General features: G+C 37.9%; 3 protein-coding genes across 3 annotated transcripts; 1 reads left to right on the top strand and 2 right to left on the bottom strand.

The window, feature by feature from the left end:
- Window positions 1-485: 485 nt before the first annotated feature.
- Window positions 486-2,187, bottom strand: LOC149014593 (uncharacterized). Its single transcript, XM_089155260.1, has one exon. The coding sequence runs from the start codon at window positions 2,069-2,071 to the stop codon at window positions 812-814; it is 1,260 nt and encodes a 419-aa protein (XP_089011386.1). The 5' UTR covers window positions 2,072-2,187; the 3' UTR covers window positions 486-811.
- A 119-nt stretch (window positions 2,188-2,306) lies between these two features.
- PDE191 (Mitochondrial transcription termination factor family protein) lies at window positions 2,307-4,254 on the top strand. Its single transcript, XM_089155262.1, has 2 exons — window positions 2,307-2,438; window positions 3,102-4,254. The coding sequence occupies exon 2, from the start codon at window positions 3,107-3,109 to the stop codon at window positions 4,094-4,096; it is 990 nt and encodes a 329-aa protein (XP_089011388.1). The 5' UTR covers window positions 2,307-2,438; window positions 3,102-3,106; the 3' UTR covers window positions 4,097-4,254.
- Window positions 4,255-4,260: 6 nt separating this feature from the next.
- LOC149014591 (Serine/Threonine-kinase, putative (Protein of unknown function, DUF547)) lies at window positions 4,261-11,480 on the bottom strand. The gene is made up of 11 exons (XM_089155259.1): window positions 10,793-11,480; window positions 10,511-10,600; window positions 10,042-10,111; window positions 9,173-9,286; window positions 7,571-7,903; window positions 6,486-6,874; window positions 5,803-5,902; window positions 5,360-5,419; window positions 5,177-5,263; window positions 4,865-4,993; window positions 4,261-4,778 (listed from the first exon to the last, which is right to left on the bottom strand). The coding sequence occupies exons 2-11, from the start codon at window positions 10,585-10,587 to the stop codon at window positions 4,470-4,472; spliced, it is 1,668 nt and encodes a 555-aa protein (XP_089011385.1). The 5' UTR covers window positions 10,588-10,600; window positions 10,793-11,480; the 3' UTR covers window positions 4,261-4,469.
- Window positions 11,481-12,513: the final 1,033 nt, after the last annotated feature.

The raw sequence follows: 12,513 nt of genomic DNA, 5'->3' as shown, positions 1-12,513 counted from the left end.
TGACAATCACAATGGGTTTCCTTTTTGTTTATGATTAATTCAAATTTTGTTCATGAAGAATGACAAATGCTGTCAATCTATGTCTTATCCCTTAAAATAGGCAACTTTGTAATTCTAATTCATGAAAAAACTGTTTAAAGAACCTTCAATGGCTCCATTACTAGCAAATCCAACTAAACCTTCCTTATTCAGGCTTCTAGCCAGGTTTTAATCAAATCTAAACGATATTTTCCTCTCAACTGGTGGTTCACCAGTTCCCTCCAAATAGCTAATGAGTGAATTGCTATCCGACTGGTTAACAAGGGAATCAAATTGCAATTGCTCAGTTACAGGGTCAGAAGTGCCATTAATCCCAGCATATGGGTACTCTCTTTTCTTGGAAAGAGCATATGGGTACTACAGGGGTAGGAAACTGTAAGATTTGACAACAATTTTTTGATATTGAGAAACTTCATTCCCCCCCCCCCCCCCCCCTTTTGGGCAGCAATATTGAGAAGCTTCTAGTGGTTAGAAGGAGTGACAACCAGATTTTCTTTCATCTACCAATTCACTAAGCCCTGGAAGAGAATTCAACCAATGGGACATCAGAAAAGAAATACAAGGCATTAAACATGAAACATCCATGGCTATTCAATTAGATATTCCCTCACTTGAAAGTTAATAGGCAATACAATGTGGATGAAATGTTGACCAAAAAAAAAAAGTGTAGATGAAATGCTATGTTTGATATACCTCAAATCATATTGCAGAACAGTTTGAATAAATGACAGTCAGATACTAGACTTACTATCTTCTATTCAGCTAACTAGATCTAGAATGGTTTTTGTGAGATTTTCTTCCCAAAGATAGCCTCCCAAACCGGAGGTGAGAAAGGTCCTTTTTTCTCCAAATGTTCTTTAACAGCCTTCTCATCAACAAATAACCCTTTCTCCCTTAACCTCTTAATAACATTTTCAGCTTCTTCTTGTCCATTTTCTTTACAAATTCCATCAACCAAACCAGCAAAGGTTGCCACATTTGGAGAATGGCCAGCCTCCAACATCTCGACACAGAACTCAACAGCATCTTCCAACCTCCTCCCTCTACATAGCCCCTGAACCAATATCCCATAACTGAATGCATTCGGAGAAATACCATTATTCTGCATCTTCCTGAAAATCCTTTTGGCATCATCAAATTTATGAGACTTGCAGAACCCCTCCACCACAGCCGTGTAAATTACAACTTCTGGTATTGTACCGTTCTCTCGCATTAACCCAAAGAGTTTCATAGCTTCTTGGACTAGCCCATCTTTGCAGAGACCATCAAGCATGGCCACAGCATTTGGGATTAAGCCAGTTTCCTTCATTTTTCTGAAAATCTCATCGGCATCTTGTGGTATTGTGTCAAATTCTGCTTTGTCCTCAGTCATCACAAAGGTTTGGCTGGGAGTATCTTGTTTTGGTTCTTCCTTCTTGTCTTCTCCAATCTTGAACCTGTCAAGGAAACTGGTATCGAGCTGAACGTCTCTCTTCTCAGGCATTTTGAATCTTTCATTGAATTGAACAGGAGAATCTTCTTTGGCTTGGTTCATCTTTTCATCAACATCTAGGTCATCGCTAAAGTCGAGTTTGCGGGAGAAAGGATCAGAATAAGACTTCTCCCCTCTCTTTTCACCTCTCATGGGTCTGTTTTGAAATTGGGTAGGAGGACTACGACGAGACATTCTCATTCGTTGGCCGCCTCCATCATCATCACTATCGTACCCAAGCTTGGATTTTCTGGGGAAATGTTTGTCAGAGACACTGCGTGGTCTTTCTCCTCTCAATGGTCTGTTGGGTATTGGTTCAGGAGGATTTTGATGGTTCTGGTCGTTTTCTTCGTACCTATTGTGGCTCTCATCAGAACCAGATTCGAATTCTCGAAAGAGATCTGGTTCATTTCTTCTTTCTCTACTCGGGCGTCCATCAGGAATGGTGCTAAAATGGTTGAATAAAGGTATAGTTGAATGATTGTTCGAAACCCTTTCAGAGCAATGAGAGAGATGTTTAAACAATCTAGAAAGAATGAGCCTCGAAACATTACCTGGCATGTCTGAGGTGCTTGCTTTCGTCTCTTCTGCAACTTCTTCAGCACAGAATGCAAGCGAACTAGCGGGGGGTTAGGGTTTTGGAAAAGTTAGGGTTTTGGAAAATTTGGATTGAAGACAAATAAGGAAATAAAGTTGAAACTTGGGGCATTTGAGTCATTATACTATACCAGAAACAGGGCCATCACGGCGGATAGGATCACGTTAAGGAACGGAAGGCTCTTTGTATAACGTCTCTGCGTCGTCTCCGGATAAGGCTAATGGTGTTTATAACTGGTTTGATATCGCTTCTGCAATTGCTGAAGGTTACTTGCGTTCTGCCATCAATTAATTAGAAGCTTTGCCTGAACTATCTTTTCATTTCTAGAAGGTAAGTATGTCCTTGAGAAACTAAAAGCTTGGGTTTTTTTTTTAAAACAAAAAATTAAATTTCTCTAACTTTGGACGAATTCAGACTTCAACTCCAGTTCTTGACTGGCAAAAAAGTGTCATGAACTTGTAAGCTTAACTACTGATAATGTTCGCTATATTGATTTTGAAAAATAAACCCTTGTGCTCTACTCTATTACTTTCTCCTGTAACTTGTTTAAGTCTTTTGAGTTGACGGATAATCCAAAATACAATCCTTTAACAACCTAGGGCTTCGTTCTTAGATTGCTGACTCTTTGTACTAATTTGCTAAACAGATTTGAGACTAGAAGATGCTCCTTCGGCAAAAATAGTTTATTTGGTTTTTTCCCTTTGAATTCAAACTTTTGATTTGTTCTAATGGTGCCAGTTACAGCCACTGTAATTTATCCTGGTCTGGTGAAGTGAATAATTTCTGGCTTATTTGCTTCCCCCTTGCATTACATTTTTCCTGTTCTGTTGTCATGGTACTCGGTAGGCCTTTTAACAAGTGAACCTTTCTTTTTAGTCTCTTACAATTATAAAGTATCTAGTTGAAGGGTCAACACACAGATTTAATGTTTTGTTTTGTTTATCCTCCAATCAATTTAGCTGAAATCACATTTTGCTCGAACTAACTTCACAGGAAACATGGAAATCAGCAACAGTCACAGTAGCATTGTTGGATTCTTCCGGGAAAGAGGCTTTGATGATAAAAACATCCAAGAAATGTTCAAAAGATGCAAACGTTTGGAGGGCATGGAGAGGGAGAGAGCCTCTGAAAATTGGGCTTACTTGAGAAGCATTGGGATTCAAGAGAGGAAACTTCCTTTTGTTGTTTCGAAGTGCCCCAAGATTCTCACTCTTGGCTTGAATGAAAAGCTTGTGCCAATGGTTCAGTGCCTTACAACCCTGGGTACAAAACAGAATGAGGTGACTTCTGCCATAACAAAGTTTCCTCACTTACTCTCTCATAGCGTGGAAGAGAAGCTTTGTCCTCTATTAGCCTTCTTTCAGGCATTGGGAGTTTCTGAAAAGCAAGCGGGTAAGTTGCTGCTGCTCAATCCAAGGCTTATCAGCTATAGCATTGAATCGAAGCTAACTCAAATTGTGGATTTTCTTGGTAGCCTTGGGTTGAGCAAGGAAGGAATGATTGGAAAGGTTCTGGTGAAGAACCCATATATTATGGGTTACAGTGTCGAGAAGAGGCTCCAGCCTACATCACTGTTTCTGAAGTCAATAGGTCTGAAAGAGGTTGATCTCCAAAGAGTGGCAATGAGCTTCCCTGAAGTTTTATGTAGAGATGTAGACAAAATTTTGAAACCCAACCTCACTTTTTTGAAGAGATGTGGCTTTGGAGATGGACAGGTAGCAGTTTTGGTTACTGGTTATCCTCCTATTTTAATTAAGAGTATCAAGAATTCTTTAGAGCCAAGAATCAGGTTCTTGGTAGATGTGATGGGAAGACAAATTAACGAAGTGGTAGATTACCCTGACTTCTTCCGACATGGTCTTAAAAAGAGACTGGAGTTGAGGCAGAAGCTTTTGAAACAGAGGAATGTAGATTGCAGTTTGAGTGAAATGTTGGAATGTAATCAAAAGAAGTTTGTTTTGAAGTTTGGCTTGATAGGACTAACTTGAGGTTTTATGGTCATTACCTCTTTTGTTCTATGAAATTTGAACTTATTATGAATTCGTGGTTGAGGTAGTTCCCCCTTCTCTTGCAAACTGGAGTGTATTTTACCTGCATTTGGTTCAGTATATATCAATTTGAGCATCAGTATATGTTTGAACGGTTAGCTTTAACATTTAAGATATAGGTGAAGGAGCATTTTCTGTTATTTAAGCTGAATAAAGTAATACTAATGATGGTGACTCAAGACTGCAATATTACTGATGCTAGAGAATTCTTGACCAAGCTTTGATAGCTTTTTGCCATTGAACGATGTACAACTGGTTCAAGAGTACATGTCATAGACTCATAATACAGAAAGAAACTTAATCGCAAGGCTACTCATACTTGAGCCAACTCTCTGTGGATTATATACCGGATGGAAGAGTTTTGGGGTGACCATTGAATGCGCTTGTCCAGCCTTCTGCCCATCATGAATCCCTGGATGGCTTTTTGTAGTGTTTTGGGTACGCAGGAATGTACAGTTTCCAATAGCCCAGGTAAATCTAGAGCAGCGTCCTTTGCATAGTAATATAGGAGCTTTGGCAGGATAATTTTCGTGTCATTGTGGCTGTGGGTGCTAGCTTGAATGTACTCTTCTTTTGCAAGTTTGAGATCTTGAAATACAGTGGCTGCTTTGTAGACCCGAACCTACAGGTACAAATTATATATCCTTAAATGAATTAAACAGGGAGACCAAACAAGAGAGAGAGAGAGAGAGAGAGAGAGAGTCATACAGCAGGGTCTGAATGTGCTCCTGAGCAAAGTGCAAAATGAACTAGCGGCTCTGGGTAATCAAGGGCATAGACATGTCCATTACTACCAGGATTGAACTTAGCTCCCGGTGATAACAGCGTTTGTAGCCACTACAGTCAAAGATTTATAATGCATCAGAAGACTAAATTTTCATTAGAACAGGCTTAAACGTTTCCTCCTCTATTGTCCCATTCATGCTGCCAGCCAGGTTATAACTAAACTCAGAATCTTGTTAAATATTCTATAAAGAGAAGATTACTGTCCTAAGTAGTTAGGTTCCTCAATTACCATACCGGTGCTGAACGGCGCGACTGGCATCCTAGAATGGATCTCTGAATTACATCAGAATTTATGGAATGGCCGCCAACATTATAAGCTGCCTGAAGATTAACATTTAGAAAATGTTGCAATGAATAAGGGATGCAGATATTTCTCACAAAAAACTATGGCACATAAGATAGGGCACGAGGTATTACCTTTAGCACTGAAGATGTACTTTTCATGCAATTATGATGAATTCCATAAGCTAAATATGCCTGTAAGAGAAATTTAAAAAAATAGTCAGCTTAAGCTGCCATTTTCCCAACTAATGGTAGAGTGATTCAGATGCTAAAGTTATTGCCTTCTTCAAATGACATAAAATGCCGTCATGAACCAAGAGGACAGATGGCATATATGCATGGGAACCCTACTAGAAGTTCCGCGAATGTGATATCCTAAATTATGATATGCCTGACTGGGGGATGCCATCCCAAGTCTTCTTTCGACCCTAAAATCTAACCTTTTGAGATTGCCTGATATGAGGCTTCCTATAATCTGCATGGATGCCCTCATGTTGACAGAAATACTCAGTGATGCTTAAAGGCTCTATATTAGAGTAACCATACTGAATCTAACTGGAAGTACATTTAAGACATACATGCATCACCAAGGAATTGTGAATGTTGATCCAGAAAGCAAGCTTCTCTTCCCGCTTCATCTCCCGAGGGTCAACCCTCTCCAGACGTTCAACCAGTGACCTGCAAGCTTTGTGATTAGTACAGAGGAAAAGCTTTTAGAAGGATTAACGACTACTTTCCTTGAGCATGTGAAGAAAGTTCTGGAAATAAAATAGGAGCACGCACATACCAGGAACAGAACAAAAAACAAAGACATTGAGATAGATGAGTGGGAACACTAGGAAAAGGTAGGATCATCTAGCTACAATATAGGGACAAATGCAGGAGAATTGGGTTCGGACACGTAGAAAAAACTACAATTGGTGGCAGCAGTGTCATGTAATACAAGGGAGGTTGCGCAAATGGGCAAAAATCGCTAATGGATTGAACTGGTTGGAAATGGTCTGCAAACTGCTGGATGAATGATATGGCAACAGATAACTGTAAATTATGCGACAAGATTTGTAATCTGATATTTGATGATGAACCTGAGCAGTTCTTTTCTCCTTTCTTTGTTTGGACTTTGTTTGTTATCGCGTGATTCTCCATATCAGGTGTGTGAGATAAGAAATCAGACCCCAAATTTATAATCATTAAATCCAAAAAAAAAAATTAATGAAATAAAGCCCATGGATTAAACTATTTAAGAAGCGTGCAGAACAACCTGAATTTTTGCAGCATGGTAGCAGCATAGTTGAAGTTATCATCATCTACACATATCCTCAAGACTTCTATCATTTCCTTGTATGGGTTACTTTTCTCTTTCAGATCTTCAAATTGACAAGGCACTGAAGCATCTTCACTGCATCGAGCGCTCCAAATATCACAGAAATCCTGAGGTGACAATGTACTGGAGGAGGACAAGGATGAAGAAGGAGAAGCTGATAAGCCTATGCAAGGTAGCTGTGGATTGGCAAGTTTGCAGAAAATAGAAGATATGCATTTGATAATGTCTTCAGAAAGTCTATCAGGAGTCTCAGGGGCATCATCCGTAAGAGAAACACAAAGGAGATTTGCAAGGCTGCGATGGCTTGGTGTATCTTTCTTTGCATCCTGTGGATTCCATCATAAAGAAAACATTCCAGATTAGAGGGTTACCCAGAATAAGTTAAACTTTTTAAGATAAAATAGAGAACCTAAGTGGCCAGAAGATCACAAAGAAAAAAATTAAGATAGATAAATAGTACTACCCTGGTTAATCTAATAAATACAAATAATGATTGACTTTCATCAAGCAGCACCACCAGCAAACCAATTAGGAAATAAATAAGTCCATTTCCTTGAATATTTAGAGTTCGTACATGCTCAGAAGAATTACCTAGACACCCCATACAAGCTCTGTAACTTTGTAAATTTAAGGATCACAAAACCAGACTCCCTCTTATCTTCATGAATTATCATGCAAAAATGGTCAGGAAGGTAAGCATCTTAGATTGTAACCTTTGGGAAGTTGTACTTTTCTTCTTTCAGATTAAGAAGAAAAAAAGAAAGAGAAGGCAAGAGAAAGAGAGAGAGAGAGAGAACGATTAGCATTATGTTAAAATTAATACTAGGTGAAACATCTCTCAATCTTAGTCTAGAGAACAAAACTTATGTTAAAATTAATACTAGGTGAAACTTCTCTCAATCTTAGTCTAGAGAACAAAACTTTGAGACGTAATTCAAAGCTAGCCTCCTTTATTGTGCCTGAATCTTAAAACCTCAAAACAGCTCCTTCAACTAAAAGGGTAAGTGGTGAGGAGTGCATACCTTTCTAGACGCTAATTTTGAAAGAGAACGATAACTTTGATAATCTGAATTATCTGGATCATGTTTGGGGGAAGTACAAGATTCATCAGTTGAAGCAGAAGCACCTCTCTGTATGCTAGTAACCTTGTGGCAATCAGACTGATTAGTGATATTTCCCAGTGATATGGTCTTACATGGAAGAGAAGATTGAGGACTTTCTCTGTCCTTCACTGCAGAAGGCAAGGTGGCTATGTGGTATTCAAAAGCTTTCCGATAAAGTGAGAGAAGATTATTCTCCAACATCATAACTTCAACTTCCAGTGCTGCTATCTCATTTACCAGTTCTGCAGCAGACTGTTCCACATCTCAATGTTAAAAAATCAAAAGCCCAAAAAAAAAAAGAGAGTAAAATATCAAGAACTCAATAACAAAGATTTAAAAATAGTTTTACTTGGACACATTCAAGATCAAGTTGATACAATAAATGCAGGCTTAATTACTGGTAAACATGCTTATTAAAAGTCACTAACCATGAGGTACCCTGAAATTGCCAATACATAAGAAGAGCTTTTCCTTTTTATAGTTTATCTTTAAAGCTAAAAGCTTAAAAGCCTCAGAATTTGAATGAGTACTTGGATAGAATGTTTATTGTTGGATCCCCTATGTTGCAAGATTAGGTAGCTTAGTTTTTACATAATATTGTGAGGTAAACTGTGAAGCAAGGTTGAACCTAGGCACTGTAGACCCTGAGTTAATTCACATTTCTTACTGATTTAAGAGTTCTTTCAGTTGCAGTTAGTAGCATTTACCAATATAATGTTCTTTTTGAAATTCCATGCATAAACTAGTTCAGATTTCTGGTATCATGTTTTAGCCACTCTATTTCCATATGGCAAGGAACTCCCTGAGTTAATTCACATTTCTTACTGATTTAAGAGTTCTTTCAGTTGCAGTTAGTAGCATTTACCAATATAAGGTTCTTTTTGAAATTCCATGCATAAACTAGTTCAGATTCCTGGTATCATGTTTTAGCCACTCTATTTCCATATGGCAAGGAACTCCCTTTTGGTAATTGACTAGATTTTAGCTCCAAATGAATATGATAGTATGATACTGAAAGCAACACTTCTTTAGCCACCCCCATGTTGTGGAATGTAGTCTGCACCTCATTTCAGAGGGGCCACTTTGGCTAGATTGAAATTTCCAAGCTGCTGAAAATCCAAAAAAACCATTCTGTTGTTTTTCTCTGAGTTTTGTATGGTATTTCAGAGTGCAGAAGGCTGAAACAAGCAAAACAAGAAATGAAATGGTGCATTTTTTTCTAACTGAAAATGAGCAACATTCTCAAACAAAGTGAGTGAAATTTCGGTTGAAACATTACATTCATGGGTTTTGACATTTCATCTTGAGGGTTCAAAGTAATCCCCAAGTGTTTGACCTATCCTGTTGGATAACAGCCTTGAAATTCAAAAGAATATTTTCAGCTCCACTAAGGATTTTCATGAGACTAAGATTTTGGTATGAATATGTCACTTATAAAGATTGAAGCATCTACCTATACAAATGCAGATGTAGATTTTGTCTCCTTAAACATAAACAGGAAATATATTATAAACAAGTAACCTTCTGCTTTGGAGTTTCATTTGAAGGAAGGAGCGTGGACTTATTTTGCAATGACTTCTGCAGAACCAATTTCAGGAAAGACTGGTCAGACGAATTTACGTCCTGGTAAGCAATCTGCACAGCAAAATATAGATGTTGAGTCACTATCTTACTTGGTATGAGGAAATACCAACTCTAAAGAGTAATGGCGACCATATAAAGTGGGGTGGCAGTTCATCCATTCTAATATCCAATTCTCAAGTAAAAAAGCATAGAAATAAACCTAGATGTATCAAAGATACCCCCAAAAAATTTTTTTTAATTAGGAGTTAGAATAGTGAAAACTTTGAACCAAAATTTGTTTCCAGAAACCGATGCATCTTGTGAATGCTATATAGATCCTGCAAATTGAAGTTAAAGAGGTTACTAGGATGACTTAGTCAAAATGTTGGTGACCTATTATGTATCCTTGCCAACTCAACCTGGCTTAGTCAACACAGAGTAAACATGGACTGTACCTTGTAACATCACTATCATGCAATAAATTTCAACTCCTCTCAATTAGATATCATGACCTTCTTGCAAGTCTACATGCTTCCAAGAATTCCTTCTCTTTTTTTCTTTTTCTTTTTTTCTTTTTTCTTCCAGAACTAACCCAGTTTACAAAGTAAGACATTAAACCCCAAGTCACTGTTTCTTGCAGCTTCAGTTTTCATAAATTCATCAACTTGGAACACGTTTATGGAGCCACACTGTCCCAAAAAATGTTCTCAAAATGATACTGGTCTTTGTATTTAATTCGATTACAATAAATAATATGAGTTAATTTGACAAGTAAGACGAGCGTGAGTTTTAAGCTTAAAACATCAGGAGAAAGTTGGAAAGCTTACAGAATGAGAACAGCAGGATAATTGAGGCGACATTTTTAATCCATCATCATGCAATTCATTCTTAGTAGAGCTGCAAATATAACGGTGCCAATAACATAAGCAACAGAAATAAAGAATAAGAGAATCATATAATGTAAAACAAAAACATTTCAACTGGACAACTCTCAACCAATAAAGAAACTTTGAGAAACTTGAACCCTTGGCAACTGTATCCTAAATTACATTTGATTTCCATTTGAAACTTCAGATGTTACTTTTCGACGTATCCAAGTACATAAATGTTTCAAAATTTTAGGACTTGATTTTCATTAAATAAAAAATCCGACACAAATAAGAGAAGTTTAGCAAAGAAGCCCTTTATTTCATCCCAATCCACAAAACCCATCTCTAGTCCAGATACCTCTATTGAGCTGAAAAAAAAATAATAGCTAGAGAAAGAATCAAGTCGAATGCTACAACTTTTCCTTACCTCCACAAACACAAACGCGGGGAAGAAGAAGGACAAGACGAAGAAGAAGAAGAGCAGCTACTTGCATGTAGCATCATCCCCCCGAAAATCCTGAAAACAGGGGAAACATCATATGATAGCTTGCTTACCACAAATAGAAGTAAAAGAAGCGAAAACATTATGAGCAGGATACAAAATTGGGTAATGCAAGTCCATCGAAGTATAACACATCAGCTGCAACTTCGGAAGGAAAGGGTACAATGGAAATGGAAATGAAAACGAAGCAGGAACAAAAACCCTTACCTGAACTAATGAAGGGGGAACTAATGAAGCGTTAAAGGCTCTATAATTAGCCCTTCTGAATTTATGAAGAAACCGAACGTTAATGTTCAGAAATGATGCTTATCACTTGCACCTATTGCTTTGGGAATGTGGGCAGGACTCAGGAGGGGAAAAGAAGCAGAGGAAATCGCAACGACGCCTGAGAAATCTTGTATGTGCAGGGAAGGGATGGGATAGCCAAAGTAATTAAGCAGTGACATGCTAACCGACCACAGAAAAATAATTCATGACCCACCCAAGCAATTGTTGGAGTGGTTCTGAACTACTACATACGAAGAAATTAGTCTTAGATCCTTTTCAAGGTTTACAGCCTTCCGAATCATAACCCACCAAAGAAGGTAGAAGTAGAACTAAAATGGGGATTGATTCTCAAAATCCTGCAAACACACAATACAATTGCACAGGGAGAGAGTCAGAGAGAGCGTGTGCGTACGGTATAGGAAAGCTGAAATAAAATAGAAATGGAGGGACAGAAATTTATTATTGGGCTGTACTGTTGGTATTTGATTTGATCTCTGTTAGATGGTTGGAAAACCATAAAATAGATATCTTTATAGCTTATTAATGATGATAAGCATTAAAAGTAGTCGACTTTTTGCATTTTGTTATTTTGGGGGTTGGGTTGTAGAATAGATTACTTTACACACAAAAAAAGAATAGATTACTTAGTGCATAAGTGCATTAGGTGGAAGGAAGCAAACAGTTAATGATGATGAGGAAGGGGTAGGAGGAGCAGATGCTTCAGTTGCCCTAACCCCCAGAATCAAAAGGGACCCCCATTCATGATTTCTATTCCTTATTTTTAGGATGAAATTTTCATATGCTTTATTGTACAGAAGAGAAAGTTCATAACATGATTAGCTAAAGACTAATCAATCCCGGCATCAGGACAAGATCAAAGAAAATGTTGTCATCTCAAGGAAAAAAGAAGTCAAAAAAGGGTTCAACCTCATGGTGTTCAGATATCATTGTCATGTTATGAAATGGCTGATTCTATCTGGGTAGATCAGTGAACACCTGTAAGAATACGATTGTTTGATCAAAGCTCGAACTGTTTCAAGTGGAGTCACAAATTTATGAGCAACACAAGGACAGAGAATAACCCATTTGAGACCATTGTTGGAGGCTTGGAGCATTCTCCCAATGTTAGAAATTGAGCTCATGAGCTTGGAATTTGATCCATTAGTAAACTGAAGTGAATTCAACCCCACCAAAATGAAATGATGAACATGGGGTATGAGTTCAATTGAAGAAGACAACTACTATACAGTGGCCTTGTGGCCTGCTGGCCTGGTCCCCTTCCCTAGTTTCCCAGGTCCTCATTGTTTAACTGGTTCTGTCAGTCAAGACACCCTGGACCATCTTAAATGCTTTACTTGGGGTATCATTGGCTCTTCAGAAAATATCACCTTATCTATCTCACTATTCATGTATTTTAACTTCATAAGAACATTTTATTTGGTTGAATTCAATTCCCAACGTGGCTGTCGGTGGATGGACAAGGGTATCATAGTAATTAGGTATGAAACAGAGGATTTTTTTTTTTGGGTAAGATGAAACAGAGGATCTCATGCGCACCAAAATATGATTTTTATATAAATATTGCGCTAGTACTGTGTCATTTGTAATGTAGATGTTGGGGTGTTCTAAGAACTTCTGCAGAAAGAAAGAGGATTTTTTTT

This window comes from Hakea prostrata, chromosome 5 (assembly GCF_041222555.1).
Source record: "Hakea prostrata isolate BN-2017 chromosome 5, UWA_Hpros_2, whole genome shotgun sequence".
NCBI classification, from domain to species: Eukaryota; Viridiplantae; Streptophyta; class Magnoliopsida; order Proteales; family Proteaceae; genus Hakea; species Hakea prostrata.
Note: the sequence above shows the minus strand (reverse complement) of the source record. Positions and strands in the feature narration are given on the sequence as shown.

Bases quoted from the DNA above. Each gene is read 5' to 3' on its own strand.
- LOC149014593 (XM_089155260.1), bottom strand. From the start codon at position 2,071: ATGCCAGGTAATGTTTCGAGGCTCATTCTTTCTAGATTGTTTAAACAT.
- PDE191 (XM_089155262.1), top strand. From the start codon at position 3,107: ATGGAAATCAGCAACAGTCACAGTAGCATTGTTGGATTCTTCCGGGAA.
- LOC149014591 (XM_089155259.1), bottom strand. From the start codon at position 10,587: ATGATGCTACATGCAAGTAGCTGCTCTTCTTCTTCTTCGTCTTGTCCT. The intron at 7,904-9,172 runs GTTACTTGTTTA...GATGTGGAACAG, and splicing joins ATGAAACTCCAAAGCAGAAG to TCTGCTGCAGAACTGGTAAA. The intron at 4,994-5,176 runs GTATGGTAATTG...CTTTGACTGTAG, and splicing joins AGTCGCGCCGTTCAGCACCG to TGGCTACAAACGCTGTTATC.